The sequence below is a fragment of the Euwallacea fornicatus genome, chromosome 15 (assembly GCF_040115645.1).
Source record: "Euwallacea fornicatus isolate EFF26 chromosome 15, ASM4011564v1, whole genome shotgun sequence".
Classification (NCBI taxonomy): Eukaryota; Metazoa; Arthropoda; class Insecta; order Coleoptera; family Curculionidae; genus Euwallacea; species Euwallacea fornicatus.
This window is the reverse complement of record NC_089555.1, coordinates 3784272-3802779: the sequence shown is the minus strand read 5'-3', so window position 1 is coordinate 3802779 and position 18508 is coordinate 3784272. Positions and strand designations below refer to the sequence as shown.

General features: G+C 36.4%; 1 protein-coding gene across 4 annotated transcripts in view; it reads left to right on the top strand.

The window, feature by feature from the left end:
- LOC136343808 (cholecystokinin receptor-like) overlaps positions 1-18508 on the top strand; it is a 414493-nt gene that overhangs the window by 109186 nt on the left and 286799 nt on the right. For 3 of the 4 annotated variants that reach the window (XM_066290784.1, XM_066290782.1, XM_066290783.1), the window contains one exon: positions 14589-14839. In XM_066290784.1, the coding sequence (XP_066146881.1) occupies positions 14636-14839 (204 nt within the window). In that variant the 5' untranslated portion in view covers positions 14589-14635. Of the gene's footprint in view, positions 1-14588; positions 14840-15535; positions 15728-18508 lie in introns of those variants that run through there. The other variant, XM_066290786.1, reaches the window with a different exon arrangement.

Genomic DNA, 18508 nt, shown 5'->3' with positions numbered 1-18508 from the left:
GCAATTTCCAGAGATAAATCAGTTTACTGCAGGTTCTGGATGACTTTACCGCTGGAAAAAGCATTGCGGTGTACGTCAACTAACTGTATGTGGACAAAAACTTTCTGCTGATGTGTCATCAATTGAAAATTTTAAAGAAGACTTGTTTAGGCCAGAGGCTTCCTGAGTTCCTGCCTAACAGTAGGGACTGTCTCACTAGGCACCCACAAAGGAATCCAAATACTCTGCCGGTGTTTCGTAATTGAGCCGAAGGACCAGACGGGCTACCGTCATAAAGTAATGGGGTTTTAAAGGTTCGAGAAATTATATAAACTCGGTTACACAAATTACATTAAATTTAATCACAGACTAGTTGAATTACAGCGTGATTAAACTATTAACAATAATTCCCGTGTATAGATTTCTATTGCGACGAGAGCGTGAGAAGTTTGCAAACTTCTGTGGTCTAACTTATGAAATTGAGAGAGAAGTTGCTGTTAACGCGATGAGGTGAGAAACGGTTCTGGTTCTTGCTCCAAGAGAAGTGGTGCTCCTTCCCGAAAAATGCAGGTCCCCGAGTCTGGTTCTTTCCCACGATTTCGTGGGAAAATCACCACCTTGATGCTTTCACACCATTCCCTTATCGCTAACACTCTCTGGTTCTTGGGCCACTTGCCAGTTTGTTGCTACACTCCATTCTAAATTACTGCTGCCCTTTATTTATTTTATGATTTGCCCTTCATAAATCAGGGTGGAAGTAAACTAGATGAAAGACGATTAGCACGATATCCATGATTTGGCACCTAATGGTACGTCAAGTTTTGGGTTCTGCTTTTTCTCTTTACTAAATTTGTTGCCCAGACGTTAGGGCATTGCGCGAGAGCGGCCTTTATGTTGGAGTTACTCCAACAGGTTCTATTAAAAAGCAAATCGAAGATTCTGGGTGCATATGTAATCAAATTTACAACTGTGACGAAATTGGTATGAAGTATAAAATGCTTCCATCAAAAACGTTGGCATCTTAACAGGAAAAATCAACTCCTGGGCACAAACGACGTAAGGAAATATTAACTATAATGGCATATTCCAATGCATTTAGCAAGCATAAAATGCCTTTGATGGTGATTGGCAAGTCTGCACCTCCACGAGCTTTAAAAGATATCTCATCATTTTGCCTGAGATAATATCTTTTAAAGCCCTACCAGTATGTTACAAAAGTTTGAGGAGCGCGTGGATGGATACGACTTTATTTACTAACTAGTTTAAAAAAGAGTTCGTGCCATCTGTGACTAAATTTTTTAACAGAAACCGTTTTACCCTTAAAGCAATTTTGTCAATGGATAATGCCCTTTCTCACCGTGGACAAGTACTCACGTGGCGAAATTGTTGTAAAATTTTTTCGTCGAAATATAACCAGTATAATGCAACTACTGGATCAAGGTGTTTTCGAAAACATTAAAAGAAACTATAAGCGTTTATATCTTGAACATCTATTAGAATACGCAGGAAAAGGTGATATTATCAGTGGAATCAGAAAAATTGTACTGAAAAACGTGATTTATTGGGTAAGTCAAGCTTGAAATTCTATGCTATATTATATTTTGGAAAAAAAATGATTTTGAGGACTGTAATGATAGTGAAGATGATACTCCATAAAATCAATTAGCTTTGAAACTGAGAAGCGGTGCAAAAATGTCCTTTTCAAACTTGACGGCAAGGCAGAAGACGAAGAAAGAAAGTTGATTTGAATTAATGCAAACATTAAGAGATTGCGAAAATGTGACTAGACAAGATGTTATTAAATGGGTTACAGCAGATGATGTAGGAAAAGAAATGAATATTGAAGAAATAATGAATGCCTTTCATGAAATCGAAAAATCAGATGACGATGATGACGACGAAACGGTGGATGAACAACGTTCCACAAAGATCTCTCGTCGAGAAGATTTTGCTTCTTTGGAAAAAGCTTTGAGTTATATCGAACAACAGTCAGAGGCAATCTCAGCGAATGTGCTTCTCCTTAATAGATAGAGAAATATTGCAGCGAGAAAAAGAAAATCCAATTTGAAACAAAAGCACACAGACATCTATTTCAATGTTTAGTAATGTACTTATCTACATGTTCAAAACGTTAACAAACCGGTTAAAAGTATTGCTGTTTATTTTTTGAATGAATAGAAAATAAATCCGGATTATCCGAGTTTTCAGTTAGTCGAGAAGGGTACCCCTCCCTTCCATGTTACCTCGGATAACCGGAGTTCTACTGTGGTTTAAACAATATGTTAATGTTGGCAACCAAAAACTATGATAAGCTTAAGATTTTAATTAAACGTTGCAAAACACACTTAAAAGATGTTTATTGTTCCACGTGCAACAAAAAAAAGTTGAAATTATTAAACAATAACATTGCTAAAAACGATTTAAAACTTAATTAATAACTAATAATATCAGTTAACCGGTAAAAGTAAACTTAAGCGATAACGCCACACTGAACCTTGAAAACTGGACCCTTTAAAGGGTCGCCCAAGTTAACTTTGCGGGTGAAGCGATAAAGTATTGGACCCGTAATTAATAGGACCGGGCCCAAATAACTTGTGCAAAAATAAGGGTATTTAGAGAGCAATCAAAATAAAATAAACACGAAGCGACGTTGCCAATTTTCAAAAAAAGTATTTTTATTTTCTGGGAAAATGGTTGCATTTACGATCCCAGTCGTAAGGAAGTTTTTTGTTCAAAATGATGTTTTTAATCATTGGTTAAATTTACAAAAGTTATTTCCCTAACACTCTGTATACTGACCGTGCTTCTGGGAAATCCCCTCAGCAAAATTTGGACTACTCAATTGTAGATCTGCCACGTCGTGTAATTGAACGCAGTGGTGGAAACGTGCCTTCTGACAATTGATTTACTGACATACCACTTGCCAAAAAACTTACGGAGGAAGGTAGGAACACTAAGGCGAAATAAAAGGGAATGTCCATTTTGCATAAGGCCAAATAAAAACAGAGCTTTATACTCAAATTTATTCGTATTTAGGGAGGAAATTACTTTAGTAAGCTACGTGATAAAGCTCAATAAATATGTTGTCCGTTTGAGCACCATGCACAATGAAAAAAATATAATTGATGCTCAGAAGACAAAGACACAAATTGTGCATTATTATAATTCAAGAAAGTCTGGCGTTGATTCTCTCGATCTAAAAGCAAGAAGCAAGAACTTATTCGTGCAAATGACAGCCTAAACGTTGGCCTGTGGTGTCGTTTAGTAATATGCTGGAGATTGCTGAGGTCAACTCTGGGATAATATTCGACTTTCAAAAAAATAATAATTGATGCGGTAATGTTTCTCACAAACGCAGATTTTTCCTACAAAGTGTTGCTATACAAATGATCATGCTACGCATAAGAACACGAAGCACGCCTATCAATTTAAACCATGAATTAAAGGGAGCTGTGCGTTTATGTGGAATTCATTTTCCGAAGTATCAAATAATGAATCAGGCGCTTCTGAGGGTACCAAATGGAAAAGGTATGGACTCTGTCAACCGAAAATAGACAGAAAAACATCTAAAACTTGTTGCAAATGTAAAGTTTACATTTGTGGTAAACACAGCAACACAAATTATATAAATTGTTAGTAGATGTACATAATGTATATAGATTAGTTCGGTAATATAGTTTTAATAAAGCTGATAGTTTAGCAACTCAGATATTGGCTTTGTGTGATTAAAAAAAAATCAACTCGTCAGTAAATTTCGCTTTCTTTTTCCATGGGTCAAAACGATCCAGATCATGTAAGCGTGCAGAAATATATTGTACCATCATGCATCAAAGGGTTATGAAACTCAGTAATAATTGGAACAACTTGATGTTTAAGAAGTTCTAAATATTTTTAAACCTTCAAAGTTCCCTCAATAAAGGAAGATCCAGTAATGTGATCGTGCAAAATCCCAGCTCAAAACGTTAAGTTTTTGAGGTCTCCGAGTGTCTCTCGCATAATTCTCGTGAGGATTTTTTTGGGTCCAGAATCGAGCAACAGGTGGATTATGTCTTCTATACAATGAAAAATTGAATTCATCGGTGAAAATGAATGCTGGAGATAAAATTTGTATCGACTTTCGCCTTGTGTATGCCAGGGGCTTCCTGAGATCCTGCTTAACAGTAATGACTGTCTCACTAGGCACCTACAAAGGAATCCAAATGTGCTGGCGGGGTTCGTAATCGAGTCGAAGGACCAGACGGGCTACCGTTATAAAATAATGGGGTTCCAAAGGTTCGAGAAGCTATATAAACTCGGTTACACAAATTACATTAAATTTAATCACAGACTAGTTGAATTACAGCGTGATTAAACTATTAACAATAATTCCCGTGTATAGATTTCTATTGCGACGAGAGCGTGAGAAGTTCGTAAAGTTCTGTGGTCTAATTTATGAAATTGAGAAAGAAGTTACTGTTAATGCGATGAGGTGGGAAACGGTTCTGGTTTTTGCTCCAAGAGGAGCTCCTGCTCCTTCCCGAAAAATGCAGGTCCCCGAGTCTGGTTCTTTCCCACGATTTCGTGGGAAAATCACCACCTTGATGCTTTCACACCATGTCTTATCGCTAACACCCTCTGGTTCATGTTCACCTGCGAGTTTGTTGCGACATTCCATCCTAATTTACTGCGGCCCTTAATCTATTGGACAATTTGCATTTCATAAATCAGGGTGGAAGTAAATCAGATGAAAGGTGATTAGCGCGGTACCCGTGGTTTGGCACCTAATGGTATATCGAATTTTAGGTTCTGTTTTCTCTCTTTACCAAATTTATTGCCCAGATGTTAGGGCAATGCGTGAGAGCGGTTTTTATGTTGCAGTTTCTCCAACACGCCTTTTTCATCAAGTTTCACACATCGCCATGCGAGACCTGTGATCTGAGCCCATAAGCTAATTTGACTTATGCAGTTTGCATGATTTATACTTACCGTTTTGAAGAGCATTGCATACGTTTTAATTAGATACACCAACCCTACTTGCTATGGTTTCAGTAGAACTACGAGGTTCTTCTTGATCCGTAAGAAAAATGCCCAATTTTTCTTTCTCATGGGAGCTTTCTCAATTGTGGTCGCGTGGATTCATTTTAACTAAATGAGAAGAATTCACACATCCATATTTTTTCAAGTTCTCACAATGTTTCTGGTTGTGCTCACCGAAGGAGCAGGCTGACCGGGAAATTTTAAAGCAAATTTCTGTTGCACACCCTCTAAGGACTTACCCCCAAAATAGAAGATGTAAATTCCAGGGCGTTCTTCAAGACATATCCCATGACACATTTTAATTTAACCTGTCTATAGAAGACAGTGTAAAAAGTTTTTTCAATTAATGCGTTCTAAACAAACATGGTTTGATCAGAATGCGTTAATTGAATATAAGCCCTTTTTGCCCTGTTTTCGTCGCACTTATAAATCACCTAATTGTCTTGCACTCATTAAAACTCCATGTGCAAAACAGCCAAAAAGATACCGATACAAGTGTGTTATCCAGAATAAGATGGCGGCGTTGTGTAGTCTGCTTGAATATTAATTTCCTTGGTGTTTATGATAACCTTTCAAGTGCTGGTCTTTTGGATTGTTGCATTGGGGTGGAGGACGTAGTTCAGGCGGTGTTTGCTTCTTCTCTCTTTTTAATTTTATTAGGCTTGGAAAGTTTGCCTTTCCAGAAACCTGGTAGGAAGCAGACTTAAGCATGTTCCCAGGATGCGTTTTTATAAATTTTGTTATTTGATTCTTAGAATTCCTGTGCCGTTCCACAAAATCTACTCGTTAAAAAATTGTTATGATTCGCACTGGACACGTCTTGCTCCCTCGGATGTTGTATCTAAACTCGGCAATATTAGAAACTTTCCTAGAAAAATTATTTCTATTTTTGAAACACTTTACGTCTGTTAACAAACTTTTCTCAGAATAAAATATAATCCAATCGAGCTAGTGTGAACATGCGTTAATATGAACGACTCGGTGGTGAGAACATGAAATTATTAACATTGACCTCCGTATGGTGTGAACAACGTACACTTTCCATTGTGTAAACAAGTGCATTTATTAACTTTCTATCTGAATTTTTGTTTGGTTACTGTTGCGGGAAGTCCCTCTTTATATTTCTCGAAGTATTCTGCATGTAGATTGTGAATGCGTAGTCAGTCGTGTACGTAATGGGTACGTAAATTTATACTTATCAGAAACAAATATAGTCCTGTAAATGCTCATATCCAGATGGGAAATTTAAAGAAAACATGTTTAAGTTTGAGCGAGAAGACCAACATTCTGGAAGAGCATAATAAAGGGACGCCTGTCACCACATTATCCAAAAAGTCCGGAATAGCAATAATTGACAATTTGCGGGATAAAAAAAACAACAATTGGATTGTCGATGGTATAATTCACACGTTGCAACCATTGAAAGAATGTACTTGGAACCAGTCAGCATTTCCGCTATTGAAGAAAAATTTGTACGACTAGTTCCTCAAGCAGGGAGGCAAGAATTTAATAGTATCAGGAGATACGCTGAAACAAAAGGCATTGTTGCTGTCCAAAAATTTAAACATTGATATTTCCACAGCTACTGATGGTTGGCTGCAGAGATTGAAGCATCATCGTGTTATAAGATTTTTAAAAATCATAGGAGAGAAATTATCATCCAAAGCAGATGTGGTGGACCTTTTCAAATACGATTAATAAAACGTACTTTTGAGGAATATGATTCAAATTGTCACTAGATTTACAACGCTGAGGAAACAGGATTGTATTGATAGTTATTACCCGACCAAACTTATGTCGCATTGACCGAAAAACACCTTCTGGTTTAAAAATTTCAAATTGAAGACTGACATATATGGGGCGTGCTAATGGTTCAGGATATCATAGATAGAAATCCACAGTATTTAGAAAAATGAAAAATCTAAGACGCTTCAAAAATTTTAATAATCCAGTTGTTGATAAAAAAACACTAAAAATACCTGGCCGCCAACAGACCTTTTTGAGAAAAATGTTATTTTTAACATTTTGTATCACAAGAACGTTAATATCTCAAAATTATTAATTCATTGATGAGACGCTTTCTACGTGCTCAAAAGTTACCACAGAAAGCAACTCTTCTTTTGCGTAACCCAACTTCTCATGCACCAGTAACACAACCAAGAACTAAAGACGGGATAATTTTGGTAAAATTCTTGCTGCCCTTTACAACCAATAGATCAAAACATTTTGTAGCTCATCAAACTGTCTACAGAAACATTTTGGTCGGTTATGTTGTACCATCAGAAGAAGCAATGGCGGGAGCTCTCCAGAACATTTCATTAAAAGAGATAATTCTACGTTTGTTTGCGGTATGGGATAAATTAGATGCAGGTGTTATTGAGAAGTGCTGGAGAAACATCCTTACAGGTTCTGATAGAGGTAAGAAGAGTGAAGACGAAGATAACCTTCTTCTACGTATATTCCAGCAAAAGTTAAGGAATGAAATAGCATGGCTCTCTGATACCATTAAGGATATAATAAATTTGCTGCAGGAAATTGGTCTAGTAAGTTAATGCACAATGAGATTAAATATTTTTCAGAGGTTTAATGTTATAATATAATGATAAACTGGAATTATAGGCTGAACACAGTGCTGCATATGTAGAAGATTTAACTAAAAATGTGGTAGGAGTTATTAGTCTTGATGATGTTTATTACGATGAAAACGAGAATGAAGGTAAAAATTATCCACATATTGAAAAAATTTGTCATTGCGACGTCGTTAGGGCATTAAATATCGCCATAGAATGGTCGAGTCAAAATTCAATAAATACGAGCGAAATCATTTAACTTAAACGGATTCTGGAACAAGTAGTAATGGCCAAAATTTTTCAAAAAAATTTCCAGAAAAAAATTACTGATTTCTTTTATCTTGAAAATATATAATTTCATTTGGTGTTTATTAATAAACATTATTTTATTACACCCTCTTTTCTACGAACACCGTCGTTAGTATGAACTTCTCTCGATTTTTTTGTGTCTAGACTATTGCGATTAGACTACACAAGGTGCTAATTTAACATAAGTTTTTATGTGTTTAATGTGAGTTTATATGTGATATTATAAAAAATTAATCTTGGGAAGGTAGCCGAGACTAATGAAGGTGTTTTTTAAAATTAGTGGCAAACGCTACAGGGTGTGCCAAAAAAGCGGGGCGTCATAAATTGTAATTCTTTTAAATGAGACCACCTGCATTTTTTTCATCACGTGATGGAATCCTCTCTTGAGCCTGTGTTAGTTCCTGGATTTTTTTACCTTGAGATGCAGGGACCCGAAATTATGATGTTTCAAAAGAAATTTTAGATATTTAGAATACTTTATTAAAAAAATAATATTGAAATTAACTTAAATTAGATTTTAATCATTTTAGAATAGATTCTAGAATTTCTGATTTGAGTAGCATGCAATGCTATGGTTTCAATGTTATTTTGTTTTCAATTTTGACAGTTCATTTATGATTTTCATTAATTGGTTCATGAGATGAAATTTGTTTATTGGCATGTTGAGTTTAAGCACAATTTCCTAATGAAAAAGATCCCAATTAAGGAGTGGTCTGAATGGGCAGGAAGTGTTAATTATGAAAAGAAAACGAACTGAAAAGGAGAAAATCAACTGGACAACACATCACTTTATCACTATTGGAAAATTAAAGCATTAACGTAAGAGCTTATGTTAAAAACGAAATTAGATTAGAAGAATATTTGAGCCTTTATTTTTAAGCTCATATCTAATCGCTATTTGGAGTGATTTATTCTTATTATTCCACGCTGATTCTGCTTAGAGTCAATTCTCTTAGGCGGCAAATAATAATCAGAATCAGCATTGCCGATTGCTTTCTTTTAATCATAAGACATTAGCGTTAGTCAGTTCATTTTTACCGCTTCATATAGCCAGAACTTAAATTAATAATAAACTCTTTTTCGGATCGACTTGTGTTTAATTTAACAGCTTATTAGGTGATAAGGTGGATGAGCTGTGAAAACTGAAAACGAACATCGATACTATTGCAACCGCCCACGTATTTAGCCATAAATGCAGATTTTTTCGATATAATAAATAATTCTGTTAACATTAAAATAAATATGACAAAATGAAGAAAATTGAATTTTCTTTCATCCTGGGCCATAAAAACCCACACTGTCATATGAAAAAAATCAAGAATGTTAAAGTTAAAAGAGTAAAAAATTAAGTTTTTACGTCAATATCCTGTATGTATTTTTTTTTGTATGTTTTTGAATAAATAAGTATTCGTGTCTGTTAAGGTGATCTTACATCAGAATCCATCTTAAAATTATCAAAATATAACTTAAGCTAAATACGATATTAAGTTTTTTTATGAGGCACTGCCAATGTCTAAACATTCTTTTAAAACGTTATAGCTTCGAGTCACTGCATACCAGGGTAAAAAAAATCTAGAAATTAACATATACTCGAGAAAATTTTATCAGGAATAAAAAGATGAGATTTTATGACGACTCGCTTTTTTGGGACACCCTGTAGAGTTGTCGCTACATTAAAATTCACTTTTATTAGCCCCATATGTGCTCCCATAATTGATTTTTTTCATCAAATCACCAATAGACCTATAGAAACTGGAATTGTTGTTAAATGGACACCCTGTATATGTAAAATCAGAAAACCTTTCAAAATTAACTGACCCGATGTTTTTGGAATAGCCTTGCTTCCTTCTGTTTTTTCTTTTCAAATCGTCAATATTTTCAGACTGGGATCTGTAAACAACCAATTTTACATGCTCCCATCAAAACAGTCTAACTGCGTTAAGTCTGCTGATCCTGCGGGACATTCTATCGATTTCGTTCTATTAATGCATTTGTCGGGAAATCGGTTATTCAACCATTCTCGCACTACCACCCAGTGCACAAAAACATAATGTGCGCATAAAACTCGATGACTATGGAGTTTTATGTACAATTTTATGTACAATTACCTAGCTTACATTGTTAACATTATTGGCTAAGTTTAAAGTTTTCATGCTGTTTCTTCTGCAAGTATGGAAGTTGATAAAAGTGGGTAGACCTGAAGACAAATATTTATTTTGACGCAACATTTTACAGACATATACAGAACTCGTAAAGGCAGTGGCCAATGAACAAGACGGCTAAACTTTTTCCAATATCAGTATCGACTCTAGATAAGAGCTCTTCCTGCAGCGAGTCTCTTAATTGCAAATGTCATCGAGCTGCAGCAGGTTTTAATGAGTTTTCTCTAGCAACTCGATTGTCTGAAAATCTATAAAGTGTTATTCACTGTAATCCCAAAGTGAAGGAAGCTTTTTAAGGGTTTAAAGAGATTTCTCACGGAATTGAATAACGGCTCTTCTCACTTCCCGGCGGCAATTTTGCCAGATTATGTTCGACAAGCAGATCCATTTGCATATAGTGATTGCAGTATTGAAAGTTATTATTCGTTGCTGGAGATATGGCTTCCAATGGGACAGCATCAGGCCGAGAAAAAACCCGAAATTTGCATGTAGAATGTGAAACTGAGATGGTTGGCATGGAAAATGTGCATCTTTGGAATCCATTAAATCACGTTTCAAAAGCTTAGGCGTATAAACTTCCAATTAGGTTACTGGAATCGATTTAAATTCGAAAATAATTTAACATCCAGTCTTGTTTATTTTTCTTATTATACACACTCTTGAGTTAAAAAAAGAGGAAAACGAATGGAATAAAGATTTCCCAGCTGTCCGCATAAAATTGCCAGAAGGCACAGTCAAAAGGCCATTACTGAGGCTTGTAGTGGAGCTTTCAGAAGGTTGAGTTACAATTTAAGTTTACCTCATATATTGATAGATTGAAATTGACAACACAAATAGTAGTTCCATGTTAATCGAGAGAAACACTTTTATTGTTTTAATTGTTTTGACTGTCCATGTATTGTGGGCAATGAAAATGGCCATTATGGAGTTCGTATTGTTTTTTCATTTAATATGGGAAGCCGATTTTGTATAAATGTTCCTAAAATTGCAATAACTTTCAGTATTGCAAATGAATCCTTGATAGAATGGTGAAGGTAATGTCGTTATTAAATCTATCAAAGGTCTAATGGGTTTTCTCTATTATTCTGCTTTCTTTTTATTAACATAATTTAACAGTTTGGAATTCCCCCAACTTCCTTTTGTGTCATGCCAGTAAACACACGTCCCAAACTATAGTTCCATTGTGCCTTAAACTAGCAATTTTGCCTCGCTTTATAGCAAATTCCCATCAAGTCACACAATGCTAAATGCTATCTATAGCGATGGAGACTTGATGCGGAACTCACATTCGCAATAGTAAAGTCAAACACAGGAAGTTCCGCGTATATGAGAACTCTGTGAACTTGATTTAAGTAAGTTTGCGAAGAGTCATCTGCATGCGAGAAATAAGGTGTCGCATTTTTACTACGGAATTCCCATCAGCAAATTTCAACACCGAAATATTAAATGTAAACGAATCAACGCCCTTTCCATCCGTTAAGCCCATACGTGTCATCGCCCTTTATGGACAATTTGCCCGCTTTAGTGGCATACAAATTTGCACATTGCTCAAATCGCTCTTGAATCGATTTTTCTGATACAATGGCTATTTCATAGCTTTCTCTCATCACAGACGACATTTTGAGTTGTGTGGGGTTTAAAGTTGCGAAGTTAGCCCGTTCGAATTCTCTTGGGATGTTTCATCATCACGCACGACTACTCTTTTGTGATATAAATATAATATTAATGTAATCGTAGGAGGAAACAGGCTCTGAGGAGAAACCCCATTTCATCGCACAATATTTGTGGGAAATTCCACTATAAAGCTGCCACTAGAATACATTGTACATCGAGTGAAAATTGCTAAAGGAAAATTCTTAATCTTAGAGCTTCCGGAGAAAGTCGATTGTTGACAAAGTTAAAACTCACTCAAGCTGTCTTTATTTCCGGCGCTTTCTTTTCTAGAGTTAATTTCTCCTCTGGAGAAGTCTTTATACGGTTTGAGAAGTTCTGTTCTGGACAGTTTTCATTTTTACCTAAATTTCATTCCTTGGGATAAGTAAAGCCGCATGGAAGGACGCTTTTATATGGAAATCCAATATGAAAACTCCCAACCGTGATCGCTCTGCACAATAAAGCAGACCATCTGTATTGATAGAATAAATGTTTCCTAAATTTCATTGTCTTAAGATGAGTTCAACTAGTGTACACATATAGTGTCCGTTTAAAATTGTTACATGTAAAGGACGATGAATAAAAAAACCTCAAGTTTGTCTTTTGCATGTTCGGAAAAGTTTTGCAAGCCATATAATTTCCCAAGTGCATTTCGCGTGTATTTCCGGAAATATTCAGAATTGTTCCACTTAAGCAGATTCTAAATGAGTATTAAATTGGGCATATTTGCCTTAATTTAACCCATCTTGCATCTCTTATGCTTTAGAAACGCGGTATGCAGGGAGGTACATGATATAATGTTAAATATTCAGGCCTTAAATCTGCTAATAATTTTTAGGAAAAAAGTTCATATGAATATGAGGCCATTCTCGTTTCCTGTCTAAAATACAGGGCAATAAAAAAAACGTTTTTTCCTAATGAGTCAGTTCCGGCATTAAATGCAGTTATGAAAATTGAAGAGCGTAGAATAGGTGAGGCATATCTTTTGAGCGGAAAACCATGTTTTGAAATTCTCCAGTGGCGTCCCCATTAATGTGGCCCAGTCCATTTGAAACGAATAATATAATTAATATAACATGCCACGGTAAATTTTTTTTAAATTAAAACGCAACAATCTGCAACTGAGATATTGCATAATTTACTCTTTTAGCGCAATAAAAATTACACAAGGGATTTTTCAAAGAGTGCGCAATAATATGTGGAAAAGGACCGAAGGATGCATTCTTCCAGATGAAGGGCATCTTCAACTCCTTATTTATAGTTTGTAGTTTGGATCTTTGCGTGTGTATTGAATTAGGTAGCATGTATGTGTCTACGGTCTGTGAGAGGAACGTATTATTCAAATAACAGAGACAGAGGTATAATATGCATGTCTTCCGCAGACTAGACTAATGGATTCAAATTGATAATGGGAGTGTTTACGGGTTGAATGTAGATGGTGGTATGAACGTAAGTCCTTGAGTTGGTTATTTGTTCCTGTTCGGGCACGATTAGGGTTGCGACAATGTTTGTTAATGATTTCACTATGTTCCACATAACGGTTTTCTTGTTGTTCATTCTATTTTTATGGTATTTAATTCGTAAATAATTCGTCTCCTCATTCTTTATCTGACTTTACTACACCAGATTTTTTTATTTCGGTTAAGAAACAGAACATTTTTGGGACGCCACTGGTCATATTTTATGTTGCCCTCGAAATGATTTGATGCATACGATTCGTATGTAGTTACAGTTCTTTTATAAGTAACTTAATTCACCTAATTTAAACCTGTATTTTTAATGTCGGATAATAATGCGTTTTTTTTATATCTTGTTTTCATGAGAACGGTCAACGTTGCGGAAAATATTCAAAAAACCTTTTTTTACTAAAATATGAAGCATTCGGTAAATCATTTTTACTAAAAGAACAGTGGTGTATCATAATTTTCGTTTAAAATGTTCAGTGCACACGAATAGGGACGTCACCGATAATACTAAAAATATTGTTTTCCTCTCAAAAGAGGCGTCTCTCGAATTTCCATAAAAATATTTAACGCCGGAACAGATCCTTATCGTCCCTGTTTTTTGGACACGATGCGAAAACGAACTCATGTCCATATGAACATTTTTATTAAACTCATCTACAAATTCACCGTCCGACTTTCTGACGTACTATCATCAAACCCCATGTATATGGCTCGAAAGCACAAGTTTCATTAGGCGATGTCGTCAAATAACCGTTTCATATTTTTCTGAATTTCATTGCTCTTAGATGCTTAGAACAGCATTCCTAAAAAATAACTTCTCCCCTGAAAAATAGCGCATACGAAAACATAATGATAAATCTGAGGCAAAACTAATTTAACTTCTCAAATATTCTCGAAAGCGAAATTTCTGGTATTACATACAAGTTTGCCATTGCCATTTTTACATGGGGATCCATTACATGCACTCGGTTTTAGAAAACTTGCTTTCAGAGCCTTAATGTTAGTTACATGACTAAGATTTTAGTTCGAAACTCATTAAGCTGTAGCTTTTTTGCCTGAGCGGGTCCGAAAAGTGGACTAGGGCCCTCCGATTGCAGAAGAGGGTCGTACCGTTTCCAAAGCGGGATACCGGCAGTCTAGAAACAGGGACACCTGCCGTCCAAATCTGAAAGGGGGTTCAGGACTGCCGATTTGGCCGAATTAATTGCAGTTGGCATACCTTTTATCATTACCGGCAAATCATCGACATCTGGCAGTTTCACAACAGTTAGCTCGTACGCATTGTTATCTATCGAAATTTCAGGTATTTATGCGCGCAAAGTTCGAAGTTCAAATATTTACATTTCGCTTAACTCCATTAGCGATAGGAAATTTAAAATTTAACGCGACTCTATCATGGAACCAAAATGTGCATAGATTTTTTCTTTTTCTAGGAAAGCTCAATTCTGCAACAACTTCGATGTGACTTTTTACTGAAAAAATGAACGAAAGTGCGAGTTATTACGGACTGAATGTTTTGGAAGTGAACTGGACATTGCACGAAGATAACTCGTCCTCGACTGCTCAGCCCGGCTCCAAACTCTACCACTGGTACGAGGATGATTCGTCAAAAATCCAAATCTCCTTATATGGGATTATCTTCCTTTTGGCGATCATTGGAAACACACTTATCATCCTAACGCTGGTGAGTATTGCGTTGCGCCATCCGCAAGAAGTAAATTATAGTCGGGAATTAAAGTGGACAAAAAATGCCGACATTCAAGCTGAAATGAAATCTTTTTAGCTGGTCTGTTTTGCACGTAGAGTGAAAGCGTCCGAGCAAAAAGTAAAAATGACCGGTGGCCGAGTCAATTCAGTTGCTGAGCGTGTTTTAATGGTCCAGAATCCAAGAGCTTTTAGGAGAAAATGAGGGTCGATAGATTATTAACCCTCCGAGTGCCGGGTGGGGTCACTGACTCCCACACTCTTGTTTTTCTCATGTAAAATTGTTAAAACAAATTATTTTCTCCCCAAACTGCAGGAATGTTATCCTCCAGCCTTCTGTATTGCTTGGTGCAGAATATACTTTTTTACAACATAACAATGAATTTATTAGGAATTTCTGTCCATCAAAAAACGACGTTGGTACTTCCGGTATTCCCAAATTAAAACGTTAAAGCTCTCGAATTGAATTGTGCAAACATTGCCAGGAAGTAATTAGTCATGTCGGTTGTTGTGTCCACTCTTTCTCTTTTTCTCCCCGTCATTTCCTGTTTTGCACGGAATTTCCTCATCTCACCTCCATTAAATGTTGAGACCCAGTTTCAGCGTTTGTTGGCAACGCAGTTTGTTCTAGTCTTTTGAGGAGGTCGTTAATCGTGTAGGGTGAGCGCGTACTCGTAAACTTATTGTAAATGCAAAGGGTGCTGCGGCATTTCTTCACTTGGAACACCCAGAGGACGCTCCGTTTGGAAACGAAAACATTGACGTCATTTCACAGTGTTCGGAATTCGAAGAAACTTTGGAAATAGAAGAACAAGAGGACGACGAAATGTCAGTTGATTCAGACACTTATGATGATTCGACAATGTAAGTGACTTATTTGTATCCAAGGGTGAAGCGTCTTGGTCAAAATTCTATCGAAACTGTGGATCGTCAAAAATAACTCGTGCACCGCATGATGTTCCGCTAACAATGGTAGAAACAGAGATATTTGATATTTTTTCAAACTACAGTAGACTCGCCATAATATGAACTATGCGTAACAGAAAATCCTCGTAACGTGAACAACGCAAAATTTGTACAAACCGCCACAGAACATGAACAACTGCTCTTTACTTAAAAAATCAATATTGTGAGGCTGGGTATATTTCCGATACCATTTCGGGGAAATACCCAACGGACAAATGTTGATTTTTTGTGTAAAAAGAAACGTTTTGTCCTTATTTCATGCATTGGGTCTCTGAGGACAGTTTGTTATTAGCGAAGTTTGTTTGTTGTTTATACACTCACTTTCACATGAAATGCACCCCCCAGTAATAATAATAATTAAGTCTTGTAATTTTGGCAAAATAATGCTTCATAATGGAGAATCAAATGATCAGACTTTCAGTAAAAAAGAAAGAATGCTGGTGGTTTTTTTGTCATTGACCTTTTAGATTTTTTATTAAATTGTAAATAAATAAAATAATATTTACATGGAAATATCAGTTCATTTTGTTGTTGAACTGTGAACAAGACATCTCAAAATGCCCCCAGTGAGACAGCGTCAAAATTTTTTCCACGCTTCGGATTTTGATAGAGGGCGAATTATCGGCATGAAGGAGGATGGACTTTCTCTTCGTGAGATTGCCCGAAGAATGAATCGGAACCACACCACGATTGCGAGAATATGGTCTTCATGGTCTGAAGAAAGGGTTCAGCAACATCGTCCAGCTGGACATCCTCCCCGCAGCAGCAATGCATGTGAAGATCGACTTCTTAGACGGATGGCCATTGGTGATCGATTTCAAGCAACAATGTCTGTTGCAGTAGATTGGATAGGAGCTCTAATCGTCGGGTGTCGATGGCAACAGTTCACAGAAGAATTTCGTCTTTTGGCCTGCATTCACACCACCCAAATCTACGACTGCCACTAACCGTCCAACACCAAGCTTCCAGATTGGCCTGGCGTCAAGAACGAGTTGATTGGAGTCATGAGTGGAACAATATCGTCTTCAGTGACGAACAGCGATTTTGTTTATGGATCAATGATGGTCCTAGAAAAGTCAGACGATACCGAGGTGAAAGAAGAAATTTGCAATTTTGTGAAAGGCGCCACACAGCTTTACGTTATGGTCTGGGGTGCGATATGTGTTGGTCGAAGATCTTCTCTTGTGTTCATTCCAAGCACCCTAAACGCACGTCGCTACATTAACAACGTTCTGAGGCCAGTATCAGTACCCTTCATGCAAACTTCACCAAATGGCATTTTCCAACAGGATAATGCAAGACCACATAGTGCGAACATTACTCGACAATACCTGGAAGAAGCACAATTGGAAATACTGCCTTGGCCTGCACGGTCACCAGACCTACCGCCCATCGAACATTTTTGGGACATGATGAGTCATAGGTCTTCGAAATTTACCGAGGCCTCCAAACAATGTGGATGACCTACGACATCATCTTGAGGTAGCATGGAATGAAATACCCCAGGAGGATATTGATCATTTGTTGCAAAGCATGCCGCAAAGAGTATGTGCTTGCATTGCCGTACGAGGCGATGTCACTCATTATTCATTTTTTAATTAACAAATATTTTCATCTTTTTACTGAATGTCTGATCATTTGATACTCCATTATAAAGCATTATTTTGCCAAAATTACAAGACTTAATTGTTAGTATTACTGGGTGGTGCATTTCATGTGAAAGTGAGTGTATATAAAAATATTGTCTCAAAAACCAAATTGATTCAAGAATTAAGTTGCAGGCAAACGGTTACAAATTTGGCAAAAATTTGGTGTTGCTAAATCTGCAATTTTTAAGATTAAACAGAAAAAAGGGATACTTTCCATGGCAGTGACAGTGAGAGATGCCCATGTCGGAACAGGTAAAAGGAGAACATTAAATAGTTCTGATTTCCTAAGAATGAAAAAAAGAAATTATACAGGGTATTTCCAAAGTGTGAGCAATATCGTGGACATGAAATGTTCTCGTCGAAAGATGGCACATACTTAAAATTGATTTTCAAAAACTTACTCCTACGGAAATACAACTCTTCAATGTTTGATGGCGAAAATGGTACTTTCTAAATAATTTTTGTTCCAGTTAACAAAATGTAATGAATTTTGGGTCACTTGTGTATAATACCAAAGTTAATAAGATAGGACCTAACATTTCTTTCAACATCTTCAAGAGGTGATGGGGAGGCTGTCCTGAACTTCTCTATTATTAAACTTTTAAGGTTTTGGATTTTTTAACCGTTATGTGGTTTATTAGACTTTTGACACACATAAAAAAACATCACATAAATCCAACTGTTTTCCAGCAAAAAACACCATTTTGTCAAAGGGCGTATGTTCCAAAATAATGAATTTTGTGTGCATTTTCACTTTATCATCTAGATGCCACAATGAACAAAATTTTTGTGTGAAAACTCTCAAAAATAAATTTATTACTTTGACTTTTTGTTTCAGAGATATTAATTCTGGTTCTCTTCGCCTTTTGTTGGTAAACTTGAAATTTAAAACTAATTTTTTATTAAAAATGGAATTCACATTTATTGAACATGCCGATATGCATTTAATGCAGGGTCTTGCTGAATGCAACGCTATAGACGCCAGAAGGCTGTACCAGGAAGGGTTCCCTAATTATAGAATTCCAGACAGATGA